Consider the following 14,163-nt stretch of genomic DNA (forward strand, 5'->3'; position numbering starts at 1 on the left):
CAGTTAAAAACACTGATGATATGGTTACAATGAAATGTTCTGCTGGGACAACTGGGGTTCTGGCATTAATGTGGATGCTACTTTGACACATACCACCCACCTAAACATTATTAGAGAAGACAGTGTGTTCCTTGCTAATACTCCTCAAAAACTAGCCAGGAACACAACAAATAGTCTTGGCACCGTAACAACCTCTGATTCACTGGATCCCAATTTAATAAAGCATCCGTAAGACGTGTCATAACATTCCACAGAGGACCCACCTTACAAGCACAGGGCCCAAAGGATGAACTGCCAAAATAGCAGTCTCAGATACGACAGGACACCCTTACAGCTAATCTGTTTCTTTCATGTTCACTTGTGTGTGGTAATTTCCATCATCTGCACCAGTGTCCCATGCTCTGGGGGCCATGATAGTGCTGAATACAAATCCGCCAGGATCAGTCTCCATTAAATTTTGGTCATTCAAATCTCAATTTATCAATTTGTTCAATGAGTTACTGTGCAGGACTTCATAGGCAGTTATATCTATTTAATTTGAGTCAGGTCACCTCTTTGACCACTGTGGAATATATGTCTTTGCACATGAAGCTTGAAGAAAGATGACCCAATCAAGCAAAAGGATGAGAACTGACTGCATATCTGCAACTGTTTTAAGAGATATAAGCAGTAGCTATGAACCTTGGAGGTCCAATATTAGATTATTACACAGGTGGTTTTTAATGCTGGTTGGTGGTTTTTAAGAATCAGAAACTGTTTTGCTTGTCTACTATGAAGAATGTGCTCACTGAAATTAACACATTGCACTGAAAAGGTATTTGTGTCTCATTTTGTTCACTCAAATAGTACAAGAAAAAAAAAAAAAAAACAGTCACATTGAGGTGATGGATCTGTACAAGAGACTGACCTGTGCTGTGTGCTCTCACTAGCAGTTACTGTGATAAATGCAGGGGAATCCTCCATGGCATCAAAGTACTCAGTATCCTCATCTTCATCACTTGCCTCTTCTTTATTTGATCTGTCACTCCCTTTGATTAAGAAATATGCATCTGTGAGTCCATGCAGACATCATGTAAAACTAGCAAAACTATTTCACGGTGGTGAGTTTGTATTCCATGGAGTTCAGAGAAGAGCCTATAATCACATACCCATGGTGATTAATCAAGGAATAATCAGCTTAGTAAAATTGGCAATGTTCCTGCTGGTTAAGTAGCCTGAGTGATGCAAGTTCCTCTATGTGTGCTTCTCATATTTAGTACTCAACATTGAGTATGTTCAGTGATCCATAATGTGTATAAACTAGCCATAACCTGAGTGGCAAATAATCATAGAGCTCTCTGATTAAAACGTAATTCTATTATAGAATAGATTAGACGGTACAATTTCTACATATAAATGGTTTTTAGTACCAATAAATGCAGTATAATAATAATAGATTTGTATTTGCTGCTAGTACTGGGTTTACTCTTCATTCATTACCTTTATAACTAATGACAAATGATAGAATATTACACAGTATGGCCCAATGGGTATCATTCTAGAAAGCACTCACTCTTACACATCAACCAAAGCCTTTTTCCAGGGTCTTACACGGACATTGCCTTTGTCTAATGTGCTGCCTTTATGTTTCAAGTACAAACATGTACAAAACTGATGAAACTTACACTGCTATTTAGACTGTAGGAAATATGCAGGGAAGAAGTGGAATGTTTATGTACACTTGAGAGAAATGTCAGAAAACGAGAAAAATGATATGAGATGGACTTAAAGCTAAGATATTAGGGATAATGGATTACCCAGTTTTAAAACAAAATAATTTGCTATCCATCAGCTGTGCCTTGCTGTGACTTTAACGTTCCATTGCTTTCTGGTTGATAATGATTAGGGAAACTATTAGTTTTTAGTAAAGGCACACACATATACATGAACTGTATAGATGATAAGAAACACTAAGGGCTTTGCACCAGAAAATAAAACCTTTTTAAAGGAAAATGTTGGCAAATGTCACTATTTTTTGTTACTGTAACTTTGGTTGTAGGTTTAAGATAAACAAACAATGTAAGAGCACATGGCTTGTCCTTGTTATTAATATTACAGCCACTTCAAACTTTGCTATTGTCTAATCCAAATGACACTACTTCAAACTTCTTTCTCCACAACAGGACATTTGATATTATCAAGCCTGAGGCGACATCAGACTTTCAGTCTATGAAATGAGGTCGGCACCAAGGCCCACAACACTAAGGATGAAAGACAGCCTCACCCTTGTTGGTGGCCGGAGCACTGGGTTGGCTGGAAACTAACGTGGGTGCTTCTCTCCAAGCCCGCTCCAGGCTGTTATGCTGTTTGGCGAGCTGCTCGATGGTCTCCTCTAGGTGTGTACGTTGCTCTCGTTCATACTGCAGTGCCCGCTGCCATCTCCTGCTGTGAGTCTCAGCTAGGTCCAAGAAGTCTCGACATGCCTTGGGAAATATTAACACAAGTACAAGTAATGGTAACACTGCTGTCAGCACAACAAGTTTCATTTCTATTTAAGTGGATGTAAAATACATCCTAAAAAACACAATAAAACTTGTTCAGCCAGCTAAAATGACAAAACATGAGAATATTTTTTAAACATTTGGCAATATTAATAGAGACAGACTGAGGGTGGTAAGGGATCCTGTTATCACAGCTACTCATCACCACTGGTAGGAGCAATCATCAAAATGTTAATTAGAAGTCTGCCAAGTATTTACTGGGTCTCTTTGCTGTTTAAAGGGACCTTTGAACAAACTGTAAACAAGGACAACATCACTGAATGCTTAGCTGCAAATAAACTGTCCGCATAGCTGACTGCATGTGAGCCAAGGCGGGAGGGCCTCTTTGTTGCTCTTATTTTACTGCTGAGACAAAGAGGTTACTTCAGATCACATATGTATAAGTTACATCAGAAGGCTCAGCTTCCTGAACAGAACGCTCAAAGGTCACTGAACCCAAATAACACCTCTCAGTTAAACAAAGCCAGTAGTGGATCCAAATAACTAATAAATTAATCTGATTCAGCTGAATTTTGTGACATTTTGTGATAGTTTGTTAAATTTCCTCCCTACTAGACTGTCTCAACACATGGTCAAATTTAGTTTAATGGTCATTATGAGAAAATGCCCTCTTGGTCCCAGAGCAAGAAGGGTTGTTAAATAAAAGTTGGAGTAGAAGCAGGAAAGCTGGAGAGACAAAACTGTCATTGTTAAACGGCTCAGCTCAGCATTCCTTGTTTTGTCTGGTAATCGGCTGCCAGGATGTGTAGTACCAGTCAGTAACAGGAAGAAAAATAAGGACACAGTAATTCCCTCGATATAAAGACTTCTATTTCTGTTTTTCTTACAGGTATTAGTGGTTACTGCATAAATTAGAAACCATAAAACAAGAATCATTTCAGCAGAGAATACCAAATATATGAACAAGGGAAATGGAGCTGCAACTAACAATTCTATTTTTCACTATTTCAAAACATGTTTGGACAATAGTAAAAAAAAAAGAAATATTATATGCAGGTCCAATATCCCGACAACAACCCAAATATATTTTTGTTTTTATCACTTAAGACAAAAAAAGCTGGTAATTATTAGATCTGTCACAACAAATTACTTAATGAGTAATTATCAAACCCTAAAACTTGACACCTTAATTTATTCATGCAAATAAAAATCATGAAGATATTTAAAGATAAATAGATAAATGGATTTTTTTTTTTTTTTTTTTTTTTTACCATTAGCTGAATTTTGGTGAATTTGCAGCATTTCAGCTTCACAGTATCAGCGAGGCAGTCTTATCACAATATATTAACCTGTTCTGATGAATTTCTCAGTCTGACCAACTCCAAAAGTCCAAGCAGTGGTTCAGTTAGAAAAAACAGTTCCCAACATAAAGACAAATGAAGTTAGTTTTAAAATGATGTCTGATTGGAATAAAATAAGCTTTTGTTAAGTGATATATGTAATTCTATCCAGTAAATCAGAGAGGTAGCTTTTTTTCCTTTCAGTAGATTCTGACACTTGGTTCTAATGGTAAGAAAAGGGTAAATTGTGAGTATGGTAACAGCACAGTACCATTTACCATCCCTGTTTCATACCAGAAACAGTAACTATGATCTTGTTCAACATGAAGAATAAATATTACTACATTTTTAATAATAAAAAAAATAACAAGTCGGATCAGAAAAAGCATTTTGGTTCCTAAGGCATGGCTATTTCTGATATCTTACCTTCAGCAGTCTTGAATGAAATGTTTAAAGATCAGTGTCTGAGCTTAATGTTAAATGTCACGAGTACATGTGATGTTGAGGAACACTTCCTCAGATCTAACCGTGATATGAAACTCAAACCCCTGCTTAAAAATGCATGACAGTTCCACTTTTTTTATGCTGACTCTCCAGTACAAACGCAGACTGCATATGATCTCTGGTGCTGGGAAGACATGATTGATAAAGATCAACTAAGTGAACCAACATGCAGGCATGAATCAGTCAGGAAGACCTGACATTTACAGCCACCAGTGTCAAATTACACGCTGTGATGAACTCCACTATGTAACTTTGTATAAAGTGAACTTTAATGTTATGAAAACAAACTAAAGTAGTGGGTTTGTGAATCCTTGTGTACACCAACTGGAAAATGTGCCATTCCAGTCGAGTCAGGAATTCTGAAGTTACATCGTCAACAGCGAATGAACTCAAGTGAAACTTTCACCAGGAAAATGCTGTCATGTCTCCTCATTCTGGCCTTCTTCATAGGGGCTGAACCCATAGCTGAGGAAATTCATATTATCTATTGTACACTCTCATGTTACTTTAATGCTAATTTTAAAGCAGGGTCAAGTATTATTTTCTTGGATTATTTTGTATACTTCTTTATTTGTCAGTCTTAACTTTTCCTCTATCTGCGGGTTTTCTGGGTTTTCTGTGAAAGACAAGAAAAGCCTGTGTAACATTGTGTGAAGATCTTCAAGATTCCTGGAGCTCAGCTGATAAACTTGAGCTCAGCTGATAAACTTGAGCTCAGTATTCAAATTTAAATAAAAAAGAAAAGATTGAACCAGACGACTCTGGGAATTATGAGTCAATCTAATCACATATTCTCTCTTAAATTTTTCCTGATGCACTTTGACAGCCTTACTTCATCCCACCAAGGCTTATAACTCCTTCTCCGACTCAGATAAGGTTCTTTTTTCTCTTAAAATGCTGTTAACAGCATAGCTGACATTGGATGGACGTGGAGAACAAGATGTGGCCATTGTTTTGTTTTATTGAATGAGTGACTTATTGTACTCATCTTACTTTTTATACTTGTGATTCTTTGGCCTGTTTGTGGCAAACTGTGCATCTACAACTGATTCTGTGAAACTAAATTACTCCTCTGAGATAAATCTGGGATAAATAAATCTGAACCTAAATCTAATACATCTTGCTTTAACAGCTGTTTAAAGGGGCCATTCAAACGACCAGAAAATACTAAAGGGATTGTGTTACGCATCATTTTGTTCTCATTTCAAGCACATTTATGGGAAACTAAATGTTATTTTAATGAACTTCACATAACAAAATAATTTTCTTGTTTGATATTTTCCTATCTGTAATAATGTAGATATTAATTTAATACAGAAGAAACTTATTTCACACAGTTTAAGAGAAAGGTTATATCTGTGTATCATATCAATCAATGATTTAAACGTTATCATGCTGAGCTGCAACATAATCATATTAGTGATATTACTCTCTTGCTGCTTGATTTGACAAATGTGAAAACTACTGCAGTCTTAACATAAGTTGTTTGACTGAATTAAGAGCCGAAATTAAATATATTGTTTAAGATTTGAAAGTATAAAATGGTCAGTAATGATGCCAGTTTATTGCAAATTAGCATACTTTAACAGTAGCCTTCTGGATTTCCAATTACAATGTATACATTTAGATTAATTTCAGCACATTTCTTATGTCGACAATACCCACTGATATATTACAGTTTATTTAAAAAAGGAACCAAAAATGTTTTTCCTTTTTTAAATGAACGCTCACAAATTGTTTACCCGTGAAAAGGCAGCGTGTCGCTGTAATTTCATTACTATGAGTATGTGAATAATCATCTGTTCAAAATTTCAATTGTGAACATAATGGCAAAAATAACTCCTTATAGCTGTAATGCTGAAAGCCACCGTTAAAGAGGAGTCCCTAAGTCAACTTCACTCAGCATGTTATTTTCTGCCTCTCTAACCAGACATGCTTGGAAGCAACACAGCCATTTCATGTACAATCATCTGCATTGAAACAGAGATCACTCAATCACTCAATCCAACCTTCAACATTCAGGGTGCCATGTTACTGTAAGTGGGGAATATCTGTCATTAAATACAGTTTTAGGCACAAACAATTCCAGATGTTTACAGTTATTGTGTTGCTTACTGTAAAAATGACTGACAGGCAAGGAATGTAAAGTTATCAATGACTTACAATTATTATAAATTACATTAAGATAGTGCTTTAAATTAATAGCTATTCATTAGTTTACTCATACAAAAAGCTGAACAGCATCAGACAGACATGCATTGTAACCAAAACAGCCATCACAGACCCCAAATCGAAGCCACTGAAGAAGAACGGCAAACCTTGTATGTGTCTGGCTTTCAACAGGTCTATCTGTCTAACTGCAGCCCTGAAAGCTCTGATATTTCTCACCTAGCTGAAGAGGGGAGGTGGAGGGTGGGGGCAGGGCGGGGGGGGGGGGGGGGGGGGGGGTTGTTGAGGGTTTGAGAGGAGGGGAGGGCAGGGGCTATTCCTGTCACCCACACCCAACATCATATCTAGTATCACTCCCTCAGGACCTCAACCCTTCCTGAACTCTGCCACAACCACTACACTGTAAAGTCTGTGGTATTTACCAGGGAAGAAACTAGAGAAACTAGAGTTCTTTCAAGAAATATTCATTTGCATTTATGGGTTATGAAAATATGATGGACTGAACTTGGTTTGCATGGTCAACAGTGATCATAATGGTACCTTAAAAATTAGAAATATGTTTTAGAAGTTCATGAAGCTGCAAGCAAAGAATTTATCATCGGCTTTGTAGTGAAAGACAAACTGGTCACTGTTACATTGGAGGTGGTTAAACATGAACTGGTGAGGTGTAAAAGTGTCTGCGTAAACCTGTGGTCGAGGACTCGTTTTGACGTTTTCACACACTGTGAAGTAATTTCATCGCTCATCACTCACTAACCAGGACATTATAGATGACGGACATTCCTGTCACAATGATCACACCAAAGTATGCAGGACACACATCTCTCACTTCTCACTGCTGCTGCATCCTGTAACTTGTTATGTCCTGAGGACTTACATTGATCATAGCATTGGAAGTGATGCGGAAGAGGGTGGCTCGCTCGTTGACCGCCTTGATCTTTTCTCCTCCCTCCACGGGAACTTTCAGCCCTTCAAGTTCACTCAGGGACCGCTGTAGGGCTGCTCCATGTTTGGCGATTAGGTCATTACATGTGCTGAGGTCATCGAGCTTGCTGACAAGTATCTTCAGAGTTCCCTGAATCTCACTCCTGTCAGACTGGGAAGTGGGCTCTTCATCCCCCGAGTCATCTGGAAGAGAGGAGTTTGTTTACAAGGTTTTGCCTTTTTTAAATTTTATGCTGCACTGAAACATATGAAGAAACTCTTCTCTTTTTCACATGAGGTATGCATTAGCCTGACTTACATGTGGCAAATAAATACTCTCCACCCCACAGTAATCCTACCCAGTCACACTATCACAGGTAACTTACTACAGGTAGTAAACACATGGTTGTAGTGTTACCTGATTAAAACAGAGGATGTCATGGCACACTTTAACATGACTCCCATGCTTCTTGGAAAAATCTCTACATCCTGTCAAAGCAATACTCTCTTCCTGCAATTTTCGATACTAATAAATCAAATCAAACCAACATAGTGGGGATAATTCAAAATGACCCCTTTAAATGCAGTTCTCCGTGTTTTTGACACATAGTGTCCTAGACTCTTATTAAGAATCTGGAACAACCCAGCAGCCACACCAGAGAAGTGGCATATAACGTTACAGCTACTGCAGAAGTGAAAAAAAAACAGATGGGAAGTTAGCGTGACAAGGGGAAAGAAATGGAGAAAAAATAGATAAATAGAACATAGAGGGAGAAGTTGTTCATATCATCATGCAAATTATGTATTCCTGTGATAGCAAGGTTAAATGTTTATGCATAAGAGTAAACTCTTTACCCTCTCATCCATCCCACTGATGTCTTGATGTGTGAAAAAATGCTGTTCTGCTGCCCTGTGCGGAGGAACACGCAGAGTATGCTGTCTCACAATGAAGAGATTTGTGATGTTGCGGACAGAAGAGGCTCACAGCTGGGAGAGGCAGCATAACACTTTCTCCAGAGAACATGGCAGGGTGTGACCTTGCAGTGAGAGAGACTATAGCCCGTGTCAGGCTTATTTACACCATGCAAGTATAACATGGATCACCACTTGGGAGGTGGTGGTAGCAACTGTACATCGCTCAAAGTGTTCATATTTGAACAGGATTTTGTTTGTTTTGTTTGTTTGTTTTTGTTTAGTGGAGCATCCAACAGAAACAACAAGCACATAATCACATACAAAAACACACATTTGACATCAGCACTCCAAATAGCAATGTTGTCAAAATAACTTTTGTCAAATATATTGACATTTATAAGTCACCATTGTAAGAAATTCCCCATTTAAAACATTTTTGTAACCATGGCAGCATCAAGAGTAAAGGTGGTTGTTCTGTGTGAGACTAAAGCAGCAAAATACCAAACCAGAGTGAAAAATAAACACAGGCCAGAAGAACAAAAGCTTTTCAGCTATGCTCTGCTACCTAAAAATGGATCAACTACAAAAATGTCTAACTGGGAGTGAAGATTAATATTCCCAAAAGAAATCCTAATGACTTAAGTGATCATCTGACTGTTAATCTCTTTGCCAGCAGGAGAGTTTAATTCTTATTTTTAGAAATTTTATTGCATCTATTGGCTAGAAAACCTTGAAAAATAGAGAAATTCATTTCCACTTCATGATTAACTGTTGGGATTTCAAATGAAATGCCGAAAGAGTTAAAAGGTACATTTTTATATCTTCTTTGCAGATTTGTTAAAAGTTATATACTTGTAAAACCTGAGCTGTTGACTGAGTTCAATGCAAATGAGTAAATTTTACTATGTTGAGCATATTGCATTAAACTTACTATATATCTGGTAAATACCTAAATTCCTTTTGTATATAAAAAACTATGTTTTTATTCAAAACACATGTCTGAAATTTCCACATTTCATGTAATTTACTGGGAAACATATAGCTTTTCAGGGCCATAACCTTGTGTACCATTTCAGAAGTATGCCAAAGCAGATATACTGTACATACTGTAAGCTAAAATTGTCCAGTAACGTTAGCCATCACCACACATCACTGTTGCTAATGTGCTGTAGGAACACTCTACAACGCAGCACAGAAAAAGAAAAGAAAATCTCTCACCATGTTTGCATTCTGCGGCATCCATTTTCACCTACAGGTAATCAAAGTTCATGGACCAAGATACAACACACACACGGGTCACTGAGCTAGACTCTGAGGTGCTGGATAGAGTTGCGTGAGCTCTCAGTGAGACTCAGCTGTCAGGCAATGACAGAGATGAGACAAAATCCAAACAATCCACAAACAGGTCAGCGCAAGCAGGACTTCAGCAATAACATAACAAAACCAAATCTGGAATTACACCAGCATCCACTTATTACAAGCCAAAAACAAATCAGTAAAGTCCCTGTTAGAAAATGCAGCTGGGGGATGAGAAAAGTAATGGCATGAGAACGTTGTCTGTAGAGAGGAGGCGGGGACAGAGGCGAGTAGAGTAAGTTCCAAGGATAATGAAATTAGCCCGAAATTGATAAAGCCTGACTGTGGTTGTACAGATTTAAGTAGATAGCTGACCAGTCGTTGTAGTAAAGAACTTCCTCCCAGAAGGAAACAATTAGCATGTCCCAAATGACATTTTATCAGAGAGCTCTGCATTCATGGCCACTAGTTCAAAATGATCTACAAAAAATATAAATAAATAAATTATACAAAAATTAAATTATACATTTAAAAAATCCAGCTATCTGGTCTCAGTTACATTAGAAGAATAGTGTTTTAAGGCAAATACATTTTATTTGCATTAATTTTTTGTCAAATCAAGCCAATTCATGAAACATCTTTGCAAGGTCAAAACACAGTAGATTAATGCAGGATGCCTGCTACTGCAGGATTGTACTCAGAGGACTGCAACAAAAATCAAATGATTGTAGAGTCAAATTTATAAATGTAAAATACCATCAAATACTTCGATGAAAGTAAACTTCACAATTTATAACTCCCCGCCTGGTCATTAGTATTTGGTATTGGGGTTGTTTCTTTAAAGGTTTATTGTAGTACAACATGCAAACAAAGCATGTGACTAGTAGAAAACCAAGGTTAAAAGACAGCAAAGCCACCACTTACTGAGCTACAGTAAAATCCTCCCCTTATGCACAGCATCGCATCCACAGCTGAGAGGGTGAAATTACATTGTGGGGTCTGGATAATATTGGGATCATTTCAGAGCTGCTGTGAAGGGAAAAAAATAAACAATAAGAAGGAATCCATCTGAAACAATGAATACAAAGCCAAACTCAGCTGAAGTGAAGCCTCACCTCACACTATTTCCTCCCTTTTACCCTGCATACACAGCTCACACACCAATTAGTTCAGCAGTTTTAAGTGATGCCACTTAAAAATAAACTGTCACATGAACCAAGGCATGTTTGTTTAGAGGGGTGCTAACTGCACCTGACCTTCAAAACCTGTTTTGTTTCCAAGGCTGAAAAGCCTGAGAGCTGCAATTACGCTAAATCTGCCAGTCTGCTCTAGAGTATTAACAACCGGGACCTCTGAGGAGGAACCAGAACATAAAGCTTCCATTAAAATATTTCAGAAATACACTTTCTGTAATATCCTTTCAGTTTACAGTCTGATCCATACAGCATCGACAAAATGTCAAGGACCAGCAGAGAGCTTGAGCTCTGGAGACAAAGACACTTTAAGATGGGTAAACATTTTCTCTCTGCAGGATATCCTCAGATCTGGAGTTAATACTAAATATTGGGTTTGACACTACAGTTATGTCAATAGGTTGTCTATGTATGGTGTCTGTGTATTCACACTGGGCCTGCTCCCTCTCATTTCCAACCCCTTTCCTCACAAGAGCAGATGTAGATGGAGGAGATCGAACAAAGTCGACACCGCGATTCAAGGCCAGAAGCCCATTAACACACCAGTCATGCCTCAAGGGCACCCCTCCCCACTGCCTATCACCTTGAAGAACATGCTGTATCAACACAAATACAAGTCTGTTTCCACTACTTACTATGACATTCTGCTCTTCAGATGAATGAATTTGCTCCTGACACAAGCTGGGAGGCAAGCAGTTAAAAACCCATCATTGCAGTACAAAACGTAAATCAATCAGGCAGCTTTACATACACGCAGCTTATTTGTTCCCTACTCCTTCTTGACTTTTCACCGCCTTGCTCAGCAAAAAACATATTTTAGGAAAGGACAATGAGAAGTAGATGAAAAGGCGGTGGGAGTTTGTAATTGGGTGAGCAGTTCTCTGGTGTCTCATTGTCAGGACCCGTCTCGGTCTGCTTGTCCCCGAGGACGAGCTGTCAGATCAGTGAAGTCAGGCCTCTGGCTGACAGGATGTCACCCTGTGGCAGAAAGATGAGCCCACCAAGCAGGCAAGCACATAGGAGAAATGTACAACACCTCTAGGTTTAAATATGCCATTTAAACATACAGTAAGGCAACACAAATATCATGAATTTTTTTTACATACAATAGCTGATTTCCATGGTTAACAGAGGACTGCAAACCAAGAAAATAAAGTAAAAAGACACATGACCATGAGCCTCTAAACTCCTGGTAGTTACTTCTGCAAATTAAGTCAGTCTTTTTGGAAAAATACTAATAGACCAACAGTGAATGGCCTTTAACCCTTATATTTTATGTCGATGTCTTTGTTTTACCTTTCAGATGATGAAATATTCATTCAATCATTCCCTATACCACTTAGTCCAATTAATGGTCACAGGGAAGCTAGATACTATCCCAGGAAACATCAGGCAAGAGGCAGTGTACACCCTGGACAGGTCACCAGTCCATTGCAGGACCAACAGAGGGACAAACAACCGTTTATGATAACATTTGCTTTGAGGGAGAATTTAGCATCCAGACCCTTAAGGAACTCCAGGGGGCTCTACCCCTGCGCCTTTCCACCAATGAGCTTTTTAACCATCTCAGTGACCTCAGCCTAGAGACAGGAGAACCGCTGCAATACATTCCTTTTTGGAAGTCATGTTGGTAGGATTAAGGACGTTTGTGCATTTATTCCTTCCACTGACCCACAATGTCCTGAATCGAGGTGAGCTCTTTTTAATTAAAAAACAAATTTAAGAGGATATGTTCCACGATGTCAGACCCTGATATAGTTGTTTAATTAAAGATTTTGCAGCAGAAATGCTCAAATGTTACCTGGAGGGTTTACATGTATAGCTTTACCAATTTGAAGCATAAGGTCAAAACATTTTGCAAACTGTGGGGAAAAAAAAAAAGACAGTCTTTTTCTGTCCTACATTAAGCTAATGAGGAGGCATCCTTTAAAGGGGTGTTATTATGGTATTTCAAGTTTTCTGAGCTTTCTACGGTGTTACAGTGTTGAATCCTCATCAGACATGTGAACGGCACTGTTTTTTATCACCTAAACACATATTTGAGTTTGAGTTCCAGCACGCTCTCCATTCGGTTTCCATGGCGACGAAAAAAGCATTGTTTTAGAGTTTTTTCTCCTTCAAAATCCTTGTGACGTCCCGGGGGATAAGGTTCGGTAATTGGTTACCTTCTACTGGTTAACAAGGGTGTGTATAAATACATCAGGCGGGTGGAAAACGTCGGATAAAGTTATTTCCAACGATGGCTGGTGAGTTTACCAAAGAGAGACATCCTGCTGCATTCGTTGCTGTGGGTTGCTGTTTTCCACTTCGTTTTCAGGGTCTGATTCAGGTTCCAACATGTAGGGCTGTATGCTATGTGTTGACATTGTATTTGGTTTTTTTTTTTATTGAGTTCATATACCTAATCCTTTTGTTTATGAGATGTTACAATGACAGCGAAAGCAGTTGCGGTGCGCGCTCCCGATGTAGTGCAGTGGCAGGAGGCGGGGCTTAATGCGGAAGAGTCTCAATCCACTCGTTTTGCCCACAGGCTGATCTGACAGCCTACGGAGAGGGTCGGTCTGAAGTAAATAAAGCGATTTGTGACAATAACTTGATCTATCCCAGCCCTTCTGGTTTCAGAAATAAAAATAAATTAGCCTGAAATGGACATAATAGTTCCACTTTAAGTGCAACTTAAGTCTGTTGCTGATAGGCACTAAGTGCTTATTCCAAAATTATCTTTAGCTTAGACTAATTTCCATTCACTCACATTTTCCATAAAAATACAGTTCCAATATCCTGAGATAGATTTGCTACATATCAGCGCTGACGAGCCTTCCCACAATAATTATATAGTTAAGTAAACATCCAGGTTCAAAGAACTTTATGCAGCTTTTACATAACACTTATCGTGATAAGCTTTGATTTATTTATTTTCAAATCAGAATGGAAATAATCCCTAGGAATATCATGAAACAACTTTCAATTAGCCAGTCTAATCCAAAGGCAATTACTGGATTTCCACCACAAACGACTTATGGTACCTGATTCAGCACAGAGCAAAATGATGATGAATGACTGGTTCACAACAGCTTTTGATAGTATGCGCAAAAAAAAAAAAGAAAGGGGAGAAACAATAACTATATCAGAAACAGAGTAAAGGACAAGCCAGATGAAGAGCGAGGATTCATCCTAAGGGACAGGAATGTAATCCTGGCCAGTAATTGCTAACAGTCTCCATACCTCCCCTGAGATGCATCACAAGGAGACAAACTGAGGAGACAGCAGGTTAAATCCAGTAATATGGAGCACAGCTCTTCAGAAGCAAATGAGAAACTGTGCAGTGCAACTCATCACTGT

The 14,163-nt window shown here is 38.5% G+C and overlaps 1 protein-coding gene across 1 annotated transcript in view; it reads right to left on the reverse strand.

Annotated features, from left to right (window-relative positions):
• The window catches only part of osbp2b (oxysterol binding protein 2b), a gene marked incomplete at its 5' end in the record, with an annotated part of 53,312 nt that overhangs the window by 14,002 nt on the left and 25,147 nt on the right, over nucleotides 1–14,163 (reverse strand). The window contains 3 exons of the mRNA XM_079251014.1: nucleotides 908–1,028; nucleotides 2,264–2,462; nucleotides 7,371–7,621. Coding sequence (XP_079107140.1) covers nucleotides 908–1,028; nucleotides 2,264–2,462; nucleotides 7,371–7,621 — 571 coding nt within the window. The remainder of the gene's footprint in view (nucleotides 1–907; nucleotides 1,029–2,263; nucleotides 2,463–7,370; nucleotides 7,622–14,163) is intronic.

The sequence above is a fragment of the Telmatherina bonti genome (genome assembly GCF_933228915.1).
Source record: "Telmatherina bonti genome assembly, chromosome: 13".
NCBI lineage: Eukaryota > Metazoa > Chordata > Actinopteri > Atheriniformes > Telmatherinidae > Telmatherina > Telmatherina bonti.